General features: G+C 44.7%; 1 protein-coding gene across 1 annotated transcript; it reads right to left on the bottom strand.

The window, feature by feature from the left end:
• Window positions 1-6,865: 6,865 nt before the first annotated feature.
• On the bottom strand, window positions 6,866-8,116 carry OR2AT4 (olfactory receptor family 2 subfamily AT member 4). The gene is made up of 3 exons (XM_072033517.1): window positions 7,856-8,116; window positions 7,641-7,823; window positions 6,866-6,892 (listed from the first exon to the last, which is right to left on the bottom strand). The coding sequence occupies exons 1-3, from the start codon at window positions 8,114-8,116 to the stop codon at window positions 6,866-6,868; spliced, it is 471 nt and encodes a 156-aa protein (XP_071889618.1).
• Window positions 8,117-13,697: the final 5,581 nt, after the last annotated feature.

The raw sequence follows: 13,697 nt of genomic DNA on the forward strand, positions 1-13,697 counted from the left end.
TCAGGGCTTATATTCAACCGAAATTTGAATTTTCGTGAATGAATACAGGGACACCCAGGAGAATAAATTGGTCCTCCGCCATCCCGTCCAGATTTCCACGTTAATCGAGGTGTTAATTAGGAGACCTGAGGTCAAGATCTAGAGGCAAGTAGCTAAAACCCAAGTATGCACAGAGAAATATCTGTTTTTCTCTTTTCTTTCATGAATTTTATCACACGAGCCTGAGCAAGTCTTACTTCGTGGAGGGTGTCAGCTGGGTGAGCACCAGCATAGATCCCAGAATTAGTCTTAATTGCTTCTAATGACCTGAACACCAACAGCAACTCGACGCGGAGGGGGGAGAGTTTCTCCTCAGGAGGAGGATCTTACTGAAAAGTAATTAGTCACCCAGCCAGATTGCGCAGCCGAGCCCGACGTGGGCACCGCTGGGTGCTTAATAATTGAAAGGCTTCCTGCTTCTTGGAAGCCTTTGTAATTTGCAGCTGTTATTGAAGTGAGACTTCACATGGATTTATACCAAAACCCTCAGAGCTGTTCCTTTATCAGCCCTCGGAGCTATCTGAATAATAATAATACATTTTGTCTTTACTAGAGCAGGCTAAATAAATTGCTGTGCACCCAAATGTTAGGATAGCTCTGATATTTTTCCCATTTTCACCACTATCCTCACACTTTCCTACCTCAATTTTTTTTTTGAAGATGTTTGCTATCGCCTCGCAATTGAAATGTAATCCCCCTGAGCCCAAACCTAAAGGGATGAGAAATAATTTCGGTTGGTTTCTATAAAGGAAAAGTCACTGGGAAGGACGGCAAGGCTGTGGGGGCCAGCAAGGAGAGGTGCGCTGCTCGGGCAAGGTGATTTAAAAATAACTTTAACATTACAACAGAAAAGTCCATTTGGGATAATTTCAGTTGAAAATCTGTGGGACCAAGCAGCTCCAGAAGCAAACGAGATATGAAAACCCTCAGGTGACGAAAAAAACTCAGGGATTTTGCTCTCTGTGATGGCACAGAGGTGATGTTCCTGTACCACCATGGAGGTGAGGGTTCATTTGGAGATTCAGACCATGGGGGGAATTTGGCTGCAAGCCTGGAGGAGATGGGAGAGGAAAATGAACGCTGCTGTGTGGGACCAGGTGGAGGAAATTTTTATGGGCACCCAAGCTGAAGCTTACAGAACTGGGGGATTTTCAGGGGTGAAATCCCTGAAGGGATGGGCAGCTTGCCTTGCCCATGAGGTGGCCCCACAGCAGCCCTGGGAGGACACCCACCCACATCTCAGTGCTCCCCAGGGTCAGGATTAGCTTCAGATATTAAAAAACCCTCCAGGATTTCTCTCCCAAGTCCTTCTTTGAATGTGTGTCACCTTTTCTGCACTCACAGTACCCCACAGGAGGGAGTTTCCTGGAGGGAAGGGGTGCCACATGCAGACCCTTCTTTTTGTTTTGCAGCATCTCCTGGCACCTTTTTGGGTGTCCCCAGAGTCACGGTATGAATTCGGGCATTGAACGTGGGGTTTGCAGAGCCCTGACCTGCCCACAACTCATTGTAGGGCTGGGATTCACCCAAACAAGTGGAGTTTTCCAACATCCAGGTGCATTCCCCAGGCATAGCAGTGACGACTTCATCCCCAGCTCCTTCCCACATCATTTCTTGTCTCCTAGCACTGCACTAGGGAGTGTTAAGAGGGTAAAAAAATGGGGTCTCAGCCCATTGTAAGTCATAAATCCACCTGAGACAAGGGGGTTGCCAGTCCCTTGGGCCATGCATCCCCAAAAAATAAGTACCTAGGGGCTGTTTTCCTGCTGGAAAGGTGGAGGGAGCGCAAGGAGCCGTGATGGAGCAGTCAGCTGGTGGCGACCACTGCAGCTCAGGATGGATGGATGGACAAATGGATGGATGGAAGGATGGATGGCCATACAACCTGCACTGTGAGCAAAGAGGAGAGGTCCTGGAGGCGCTGGGAGCCGTGTCCAGCTGCGCAGCGAGGTGGCAGTGTTAGAGCAGGGAAGGGCGAAGCGCCTTGCGCTGCGCGCAGCCAGCCAAGCCCCGAGCATCCTCCAGCCACAGCTCTCCAGAGCACCCCCGGATGAATTTAATTTCCGCGCGCACCCCTGGGCGAAGGGAGGAAATAAAAAATAAATAAATAATTATAATTTTAAAAAAAATCACCTGAAAACCTGAGCTGGGCAAAAGGAGGGACCCAACAGCTGCGCAGAGCTTGGCACCAGTGAGCACCGCACATGGAGAGGGGTCCCCACCGCATCCCACCCCACGGGCACCTGGTTTCACAAGGTGCCAAGTGGATTCACAGCCCTTGGAACCTCACTGCAGTGGTTTTGCTCTGGGTTTTGGTGTCCCAGTGATGCAGGCTGGCCATGGGGCCCCTCCTGGCATAGCAGAGGTCCCAGCATCTGTGGGACCCCTCGGAGCACCTCACATCACCCCCCATAACAGTCTTCATGTTTCCATTGATTTAAGCCCACCTAACCACAGCATTATCACTGGCCGGGGACTCCAGGACCTCAATTTTATTAACCTCCCCTTATTAAGCTGCTTTATTAGGAATCGATTGTGCATGCTCGGGGGGGAATTGAGTAGCTGGCCAGCATTTCATGTGCATGAAACAAAACGAGCATTTCCTCACCCAGAAATTCTGACATTTGAAGCCTGTGGTGTGGTCAGGGGTCTCTTAAATAAATGGGGCAGGTTGAGTTTGTTATTCCAAACTCAGATAGAGCGCAGGAGCTCTCTATTCCCATATGCAATAAATCAAGCAGGGAAGGGAGGAAGCTGGTATGGTTGAATAAGGTCTTGCTTGTCAAACCTAGGCAACAGAAAGCGATTCACAGATGGTGGAAACAGGGACATTTGCCCTGGGAAGAGTACAGAAATGCTGTCCTGATGTGCAGGGATGGGATCAGGAAAGCCAAGGCAGTGAGAGAACTAAATTTGGCAAGGGATGAGAAGAAAAACAAGAAGGTTTTCTACAGGTACATTGTCCCCAAAAGACTCAGGAGAGTGTATTGCCTCTGACAAATTTCCATCGTATTTGGAAAATCATGGTATTCAGGTGAAGTCCCAGTGACTGGAGAAAGAGAAACATCACTCCCATTTTTAAAAAGGGTAGAAAAGAGGACCTGGGGAGCTACAGGCTGGTGAGCCTCACCTCTGTGCCTGGGAACATCATGGAAAAAAAATCCTCCTGGAAGCAATGTTGAGGCAAACGCAAGACAAAGAGGTGATGTGAGAGAGCCAGAATGGTTTCACTGAGGGTAAATCGTGCCTGACTGATCTGGTGGCCTTCTGTGATGGAGTGACTGCATCAGTTGACAAGGGAAGACCAACTGATGTCATCTACCTGGACTTCTGCATGGCTTTTGACACGGTCCCACATGGCATCCTAATATCCAAATTAGAAAGATGCAGATCTGAAGGGAGGACCACTTGGTGAATAAGGATTTGGCTTGAAGATCGCACCCAAAGAGTGGTGCTCAATGGCTCCATGTCCAGGTGGAGGCTGGTGACAAGTGGTGTCCCTCAGAGGTCTGTCCTGGGATCGGTGCTTTTCAATATCTCATCAATAACATAGACGATGACATTGAGTGCACCCTCATCAAATCTGCAGATGACACCAAGCTGAGCGGTGCAGTTGGAAGGGATGGCACCCAAAGAGATGCTGCATCACCAGGGGAGGGAGGGGATCGTGCCCCTCTGCTCTGCCCTCCTGAGGTCCCTCCTGAAGTATGGGGTCCCCAGCACCAGAAGGATGTGGGGCTGTTAAAGCAGGTCCAGAGGAGGGCCATTTTTATAGGAACATTAATAGAAGAATTCTGATTCTCCAACAGGTTACTTAAAATCTTATGCCCTTTGCAGTTATTACTTGAACCAACCCAGCCTTTGCTTTGTTTCCATGTGAGCCAAATTTCCATGAGAGACGAGCTCTTGACTGGGAGGATGCCTTGGGCAGGAGGAAGCAGCAGGTGAAGGGGGAGAGGAGACCAGGAAATAAAAGTGGGCTCTGGTAGGCTCCTTGGGGTGCCTATATTTTTGTATGGATGCAAAACCTGGGATCTTCTGATTGATTTGATTCCACTTCTTGCCTGTGTTCTGTTTTTTTTTTTTTTTTTTTTTTTTTTGTTGTTAAGGAAAGGAAAGGAAAGGAAAGGAAAGGAAAGGAAAGGAAAGGAAAGGAATATTAGAAAGAGAAAATGTAGAAACATAGAAACAGAAAAATAAAATAAAATAAAATAAAATAAAATAAAATAAAATAAAATAAAATAAAATAAAATAAAATAAATAAAATAAAATAAAATAAAATAAATAAAGTAAAATAATAAAATAAAATAAAATAAAATAAAATAAAATAAAATAAAATAAAATAAAATAAAATAAATAAAGTAAAATAAAATAAAATAAAATAAAATAAAATAAAATAAAATAAAATAAAATAAAATAAAATAAAATAAAATAAAATAAAATAAAATAAAATAAAATAAAAAAGTTTTCCTGCAAGTCTGTAGCAGAGGAAGGAGAGCAGTCCAGCCCCTGGAGGGGCTGCAGAAGGGCGAGGTGTGGAGACCTGGAGCCATTTAATGGCAGTACCGGGCACTGGGTAAGAGAAGTTGGATGAGGAGCAAAGTGCTGTGCAGCGCTGTTCTGGCTGGCACACAACTTGGGTGCATGGTCTGGGGAGGATTTGGGTTGATTTTCATTCGCAGATCTCTTCCCGTGGCTCAGCAATCCTTAGGTCCATCTGGAAAAGGGATGCTCAGAGTCTGCGGTTTCTTATGCTCGACGTAATTCTTATTTTTGTTTTATTAAAAAAAAAAAAACAGTGGAAGGTTTGGAGCAGAAAACGTATTATGTGAATACAACGTCTTGTAAAAGGCAGCTGCATAACCCTCTAGATACTATTATAATGCTATTGCTGCAGATAACAAATAATATTAGCTGGAAATGGTTTCTAGCTGTTAGGCAGAATGATTATATTGTCAAATGTGATGAATGAGGGAAGGGCAGAAGGCTTTAGCATCCTATCTTCGCAGTTATTTTCCATAATGTTATTCCCAATGCTGCTTGCAAGCCTCTCTGCAATCTTTCCCCTAAATGCAGGTGCTCGGGTGACTGCAAGGAGCCTTTGGGGCTGACCCCGGTCTCTGCTTCCCCTTGAGCATCCTCTTGCATTGCTCAGGAAAATCCTTTCTGGGTATTTTATTTTATTTTATTTTATTTTATTTTATTTTAATTTTATTTTATTTTATTTTATTTTATTTTATTTTTTATTTTATTTTATTTTATTTATTTTTTTATTCTATTCTATTCTATTCTATTCTATTCTATTCTATTCTATTCTATTCTATTCTATTCTATTCTATTCTATTCTATCCTACTCTATCCTACTCTATTCTATTCTATTCTACTCTATTCTATTCTACTCTATTCTATTTTTATTTTTATTTTTATTTTTATTTTTATTTTTATTTTTATTTTTATTTTTATTTTTATTTTTATTTTATTTTTATTTTTATTATTTTTATTTTTATTTTTATTTTTATTTTTATTTTTATTTTTATTTTTATTTTTATTTTTATTTATTTTCACCCCATGTGAGGTCCAAGAGGAGGAGCGGTGCTGCTGGTGGGTCTCAGCGTCTCATCCCTCCAGCTCTGGTGTTTTTTTCTCCAGCACCAGGCTGATTTTCCACTATGCTTCATCATAATGAGCATGATTATTACCCAAGACCCCCATGAAATTATTACGGCAGCTGGCACCATCCTACCCATGGCAATGGGGGAAACCGAATGCACCATTTCTCCATGGCTTAATTTTTCTTTTCCCACTGACCAGCCAAGGTCACCCACAACCTCTCAGACCATGCTTGGTCATCCTTTGGATTTCAATGGGTTTTGGACCCTTTTCTAGCCCCAAATCCCCAACAACACCTGGGAGATGTGGGACTGGCTTCTGGGCATATCAGCAGGGGAATGCTGGCACAGCATCAGGCAGAGATAAGCCCTGCGTCTGATGATGGAGCAGCCAATACAGGATGACTATATCATTTTTTAATGATCATCCTTGAAGAATTTTAAAACAGAGAGGGCCGGGAGAAGAGTCGTGAGAACGGTTACAAGTTCGGAAAATAGAGATTGCAGCGAGAGCCTCCAGGCACTCGTTTCACAGGGAAGAGTTTGATCATCTCGTACGTGAATTTACGTGGCCAACAGGGAGCTGGTGCCAGACAAAATAAATAAATAAATAAATAAAAATAAATGAAAAAAGAAATACATCTCATGACTGGAAATGAGTAACGTCAAAGTAAGGCTTAGGCTTTTAACATTAAGTAAGGCTCAGGTTTTTAACATTAAGGGTAATGAAAACAAAGAGAATATTTAACTGGGTGCTGTGAAGGGTTCCTCTCTGCCATGCATTTTTTAGGAGGGAAGTCTTAAATTCTTTAATTCTGGAAGTCTTAAAAATGGATTTGAGACCTCCTGGTGCCAGGAAAGCTCTTCAGGCACCTGAACTTCTGCTCCACAGTGTGTCTGCCAGATCCCTGGTGGAGACAAAGAATTCCCCACCTTTTTCTTAATATGTTCATGGAAGATGTTTGTTGGAAAAAAACCCTCTTATCTTGCCCGGGCAATCAAAGCAATGGGTTGAGTCTGGGTCAAATCAAGTCTTGAGTTCAACATCTTAATGGAAGAGTGAGTGAGGAGACAGCCCAGGTCTTCCCCAAATCTCTGTTGGAGACCCCAGTATATTGGTGAGTTTTGAAGGGGTCTGTTAAATGGATGCTGTAGGAAAGACACGTATTTTGGTGTGTTAATCTTGGGAAAAGTCAGGCATGGCTCAGGTCAGAAGCTCATTTGTACCAGGCTGTCCGCCTGCTCTGGAGAAAAAACAAAAAACAAACAAAAAAAAACAACAATTAAATTCCAGATAAACATACACACTCACCGCTTCTTAATGACATCTCTACCTTAAATTTGAGGTCCATCGTGCTATATTGGATGTTGCTTCACTTTAGTTTTCATAGCACAGGAACCTGTGAATCTGGCTGTTTGATAAAAAAAAACAGTCGATAGCGCTGAGCTGCACGCGGACACCGATTCCTCGAGCTGTGTTCGAAATTTCTCTTTAACTTCTCCCCCAGTTCTGCAGTCCTGTAAAGTAATTTTCCAGTTTTCTCACTTCGGAATAACATCCCAGGGTCACCTCTGCCACGTGCTGGGAAAATAACAGCTACCACCCCTGGAACTCGTAAACGGAGGAATTTAATTAATGAAGCCTCCGCGGTGCAATGCAGAGGGGGAAGTGTAAGGAACTGTGGTGCCACTCCAGTTCAGCTTTATTTAGTGCATCGGTGATTTAGTCACTGAAGGATATAAACCAAACAAAAATGATAAATCCTGCATGCAAGAACACTAAAAACTTCACAGAAGTAGGCTGAAATACATTAACATAGGGTATACCACAGTTCAGGGGACCCAAACAGACTCTAAAAGTGAAGATATATTAATTAACCACCAGAATGAAACAGAAACTAGCATGAGGCTTCCGCAGAGCTGTAAATTTTATGCAAATAAGTTATTTTTTTTAGATAGGGAAGACGGTTTTGGAAAGATACACTTTCTAACCGCAGATTTGACTTCCTTGTTCCGCAAGGTGTAGATGATGGGGTTCAGCAAGGGGGTCAAAATGCAGAAGACAACGTTGCTCATGACGTGGACGTCAACGGGGATGTCCGCCCTGTAGGAGACGTACGCCACGGCGATGGAGGAGTAGTAAGTGCCCACCACGAGCAGGTGGGACGTGCACGTTGAAAAAGTCTTGAGATGGTTTTAGCGTTGGCCAGGAACATGGCCAGCATCTTGGGGATGGTGGTGGTTGTGAAGAGCACGTCGAGCACGGAGAGGTTGAGCAGGAAAAAGTACATGGGTTTGTGGAGCGTGCGGTCAACCACCACCACGGTGATAATTATGGCATTGCCGACCAGGATCAGCAGGTAGAACAGCAAGAAGACAAAAAAAAGGGGGGTCTGGAAATCCTGGAGAGCCGGGAAGCCCACCAGGAAAAAGTCCTTAGTGGAAGCGTTGCTGCTGCAGCTCTCCATGGTGGGGCTGGGTCAAGGACGAAGGGGACGCAAGGAAACAGGGATCAGGAACACATCAAATTTCTCTGAGGAGCTCTGAGAGGTTCTGCAAGGAAAGCACACGCCGGGGAAATCACGGAGAGCCGAGCACACAGCTCAGCCCCTCTGGTCTCTCGCCTGCAATTAAGGTGATTTGAATTATACGTTGATGATGATGGTCACGTCCGAGTCAGCAGAACATGGACATGAAGGGCAGGACTTGTCTCAGCCAGATGAGGGTGGTCTCCTTCTGCACCGCTCCTCTGGGGTCCCTTTTTGGTCCATGGGGGATGTTTTGGGGACACGGCTCCTCTGCCCCATTCTGTGCTGAGGAGGAGATGAGCCCCGTTACGAAAATGCCCATTTTTCTCCCATAAGGGAATTCAGGGACTTAGTTATGGAGCAGTAAAGCACCTGCCCCTCTTTTGCTAGGATGCTGCAAGGTTTGATACCGAAAGTCACCCTCACCACCTCTCATCACGCCTCTGCTACCCCTGGTTGTCTGCTTGCAGCTCATCACATTCCTCATGTAGTTGGTTTCTGCTGCTGTTGCTGAAATTCACATAAAAATGCAGAATTTCTTTTGATTTCCAAATCAAAATTTTGGAAAAAAAATCCAAATCAAAATTTTGATTTGGAAATCAAAATCAAAACAATCAAAATCAAAAAATCAAAATCAAAACAAAATTTTGATTTTGTTTCTTGGGATATAAAACCAAGGACATTTTCAAATCTTTTTTTTTTTTTTTTTTTTTTTTTGGCTGATCTAGGTCAGCATCATGTCTTTTACTATAGTAAGAAGTACTTTAGAGACTAGATAAATTCGAAGACACTAATAAAAAGCTAGGAACGAGTATCAGTCAGTGCCTGCATCTCAGATGGCCTGGCCCATGCTACGTGACAGCTTTCAGCCCTTACATATTTATTTCACATCATATAGCCCTACAATTACGTTATTCAAATCAGCTGGTGACACTTCCTGGCTTTTCCCAGGAAAGGCCAGGAGGTGCGTGCCACATTTTTCCATTTATTTCACAGGTGTTTTAAGGTTTCTGAGTTACAAGGACTTTTTTTCCTCTCAACAGAAACACTTCCTTGGTTGCTCATAAAGATTTAATGCAGATTAGAAAAGACGATGCTGCCCTATGGAATACGCTCGTTTGCTGTGGCAAAATAAAACTGCATTTTGGAAACTTCTGGTGTCTTCTGCTCGAGCCACAAAACTGCTGCTTCACGTTCATAGGCACAAATTCCTTGATAACGCATCTGTTTTGTCTAATACCGGGAAAATCAAACTCAAAATAATGTTCAGAAAATAAATAACTAAATAAACCCCCACACATAAAAAACATCCTTGTTTTCATTAGGTTTATACTGAAAAAAAAAAAAAAGAAAAAAAGAAAAGAAAAAAAGAAAAAAAGAAAAAAAGGAAAATGAAGCTTAATTAAGTTTTTGTGCCTTTTTTTGGTTTCTTTATCCCAATTTAAGAGAAGGAAAAACAAAGTTCTCTTGGAAATGTTTGGTGCTTAGCCTCAAGTAGTTGAGAGCGATGGCTGGTCTCAAGCAATTTCCTAACGTTATTAAATCTCTGGTAATTTTCAGATAGTTTTACCTTTCACCCAGAAAGTCATCTCCATAACCATATAGAAGAGATCCATTTAATATTACAAATAAATAGATTTTCTACCCCATTGAGATTTAAATACAATTGATATTTTGCTTACTCTCTCCTCTCATCTAATCTACCCATCTCCATTTCTCCTTCTCATTATTTTTTTTTCCAAACTGGTAAGCTCTGAGGATATAATTTGTACAAACAATTCTGTGCTATTAAAAAAAAAAAAAAAAAAGCTACATAATATATTGCCTCGAATTAAAATTGCCAGCATGTAATGTCCTTAAAATTAGCATTGATTTGAAGTTGTTTTCAGACACTGTAGATCAAATTCCCATTCTTCCCAGCCTGTTGACATATATTACAATCATATTTTTCCATCCCGGGCTCCACGAGAAAAAAAGTAAATCAACACGAAACACTTAATTAGGCTGAAAAAAAAAATATTATCGTGTTAACAGAGTAACATCAGCGATAACTCACTTGCAGTTTGAAGCTATAACAAGGTCTGCCTCTTCCTTAATGTCATCCTCAGTGACAAGTGACAAGCCCTGCAATAAATCCGCTGGCACCAGGCGCACTGCCCCGCTCCCAGCCCTCTCCCCAGTGATGCTCTGGGGGATGTTTTCTTGCTTTTATTCTCCTGGTAGCCCCAATTCTCCACGTTTCTTCTCCTAACAGATCTGGTTCTCCACGTTTATTCTCCTGGTAGCCCCCTGGGCAGATCTGAATCCCCCCGGTGCTCGCCACCCTTCGCAGAGGTTGGGAATTACGCACGACAAATTGGTGTAATTTTGTGCAATCCGGAGCAACGACGGATTTGTGTAATTTTGTGGAATTCGGAGCAACAAAGCAGGAGGTTTTGCCTCCCAAAATTCATGGCGTGGTGGAGGTGGGTTTGGGGCATGACCCTTGATGGAAACAGCCTTTCCTGCCCAGCTCTGGTTCAGCACCAGCCCTTTCGATGGCATTGCCTTCCCAATGCCTGGGACCTGCTGTGGAGGGCGCAGAATTGGGACATCTCCCTCTCCCCCCTGCACAACCCCCCAGGTCAGCCCCTGGTTCCTAATTTCCCTTGGCAGAAACCCAAGCACCACTGGTATTTTGCTGCAGATGGGTCTGTTGGCCACCTCGTGGCCTTTTTCTCTGCACTGACCATGCAGGGAGCCTACAGACCACCTACCTACACAAATGTCCCTAAGGGAAAGCTGTTGGGTGGCGACCTGAAAGGGGTAAATCCTTCCCATCCTGTGTAAATCTGAGGCTCTAAGGTGCCTACAGCGCAGGATGCATCCTTGGGTGACGTGCAGAAAAAAATAAAGATTTGATTGCATTTTTATCTTGAATAATGCACCCACCTGCACCCCAGGAGCATGTAGAGACACTCCACAAAACACAAACCATGCCCTCCTCAGCCCCATTTGTTCATCCCAATTGAGGTCATGTCTTTAATACATGAAAGAGCTGGAGAGCTGTGCTGGTGGAGGGGTCTGGTGGGGTTTCCTCCAGGCCACTTTGCCCAGGACGCTCCCTGGGAAGAGAAAACAAGCCAAAATGCAGGTTTGGGACCAATTCTTTGGGTCTGCTACCCTGGGGCTGAACCCTCGAAGGGGGGCAGGTTGGGGCTGCAGAGCATCCCTGGGGGCTTGGAAAGTGCCCGACCCTGCTGGGAGCCTGTGGGAGCACATTTCCAAGCAGACAAACCCACAGAACTGTGGCTCCCTGAGCTTTGATTATGGATAAGAAAAAATCTCCCCTCAATTTAGTCATCCGGAAATCTAGTCCCAATATTTTTATTGGAAAACAGGTAACCACGTGTCTGTCAGGGCACGGAGAGGAACTCAGTGCTGATGTTAAATCACTCAAGTTGTGATATCGTCAACAATAATTTGAGTTTTAATTACAAAAAGCTTCAGATATACCCAGAACAGATGATCCTGGGGTTATCGAAGCTCTGTTCTTTCTCAACAAATCAGTGGAAAAGCGTGTTACGGGACAATGATCCCTTCTCCAGGTTGGCAATTTTACTGAATTGCCCAAATTCTGGGAAGCACCCACACAGTCAGGGCTAAGAGCTGATGCAGATTTAGGTGTTGTATGGTCTTGACCACACCAATATCTGGTGGTATCAGACATCTGCCCCCAGGACCACGGTGCTGTCACCACCATGGAGTGGTTGTCCCAGCTGGGTGGCCATGGTGGGAGGAGGACAAGGAGTTTGTGTCCTCTATCCCAAATATTTATACCTTCAGCAGAGTGTGAGCACACCTGGCCTGCTGTGGGGTGGGCACACACCCCATACTGGGGCATCAGGAGCCAACCAGGCTTCCCAAAAAAGACCACAGCATCCCTTGAAGTCCATGTCCCTTCACTGGAGAGCTCCTGCCCTTCGTGGCTAGGACCCCGTGCTGGGATGGTGGAAGAGCCAAGCCCCATGCTCAGTTTATTACTTACAGCCCTTAAGACTTTAATTTTCATTGACTTTTCTCCTTCCCCTCCCTCCTTCCCCTTCTCCCCCAGGCTCCAGGAGTCCCACTGGGCTCCTGTGGGTTCCTGCACACAGGGCAGGCAGCCACTCCGCTCATTTCCACACATTTCCTAAATTACATCTTCCGGAGCAATTTCCCACTTGAATTTCTGATCCCATCTGAAGAGATGTGGGGCCTCTGAGGGCAGAGCTCCTGGGTGCCCTTGTTAAAAATACTCCCGTTAGCATTCAGGGGAAGTTGCACTTCCAAACGTGTTTGTTTTGAAGCTTTAATTCTTACGCTTGGGTGGCAATGCCAATGAAAGCAGCACAAATTAGTCTCTCGGCGGTAGCAGCTCCTGGGGGCTTTATTGATGTTTTCCATCATAATTAATACCCAGGGCTGGTGTAATCAGGGCTTGCGTGACCCGCGCTGGGGTGCTGTGAAGCCTCAGGGTGCCCAAGCCTCAGATTGCATGGGGACTGGTGAGCCACAGGGTGCCTGGGGATGCTCTGGGGGTCACAAGGGGCTTAAATGCTGAAATTTGGAGGTTTTGCAGCCCTGCCGTGCTAAGAAGCTCAAGGCAACTTGGTCTATGGAGCGAGGTTGTATTTTGGGCTACACTCCAAGGGCAGCATGGAGACACGATCTGCAGGAAGATGTTTTTCCATAGGTTGGTTATCACCCAAACCCACATAATGCGCATTTTGGACGAATTTCACACCCAAAACAACCTATAGGTGTATGGAATCATCATAGAGTCATAGAATGTTTTGGGTTGGAAGGGGCCTGAAAGATCATTTAAATCCAACCCCCCTGCCATGGGCAATGATGCCACCCATTAGATCAGGTTGGCCAAAGCCCCATCCAGCCTGACTTTGAAGACCTCCAGGGATGGGGCACCCACAGCTCCTCTGGGCAACCTGTGCCAGTGCCTCACCACCCTCTGAGTGAAGAATTTCCTCCTAATGTCTAGTCTAAATCTATCTTTCAGTTTAAGACCATTTCCCCTTGTCCTATCGTTATCTACCCAAGTAAAGACCCACTCTTCATCTTTTTAGAAGCCCCCTTTAAGTACTGAAAGCCCTCAACGAGGTCTCCCTGGAGCCTTCTCCTCTCCAGGCTGAACACCCCCAGCTCCCTCAGCTCTCTCAGCCTTTCTCCATAGGAGAGGTGCTCCAGCCCCTTGACCATGAGGTTCACGTGGGCTCAATTCTCCAGCCAAAAGATGTTCTTTTTCCATGGTTTCTCCCCATTTCCTTTATACTCACCATTGAACACAAAAACTTCCAAATACATTTTTTTTTGTACATTTGTTTTGGATTATTTCTTTTTACACGGCACCCAGTGAAACCTCTCCATGCCCACCACGGTGCTCCATGGAGAAAGCACCCAAGGGTGCCCACCCGCTCCTCCTTCCCCAGGGGACACCCAAAAGCCTCCAAAGAAACCAGAGCACTGTAAGCAAGAATGAACTCTT

This window comes from Anas platyrhynchos, chromosome 1 (genome assembly GCF_047663525.1).
Source record: "Anas platyrhynchos isolate ZD024472 breed Pekin duck chromosome 1, IASCAAS_PekinDuck_T2T, whole genome shotgun sequence".
Lineage (NCBI taxonomy): Eukaryota > Metazoa > Chordata > Aves > Anseriformes > Anatidae > Anas > Anas platyrhynchos.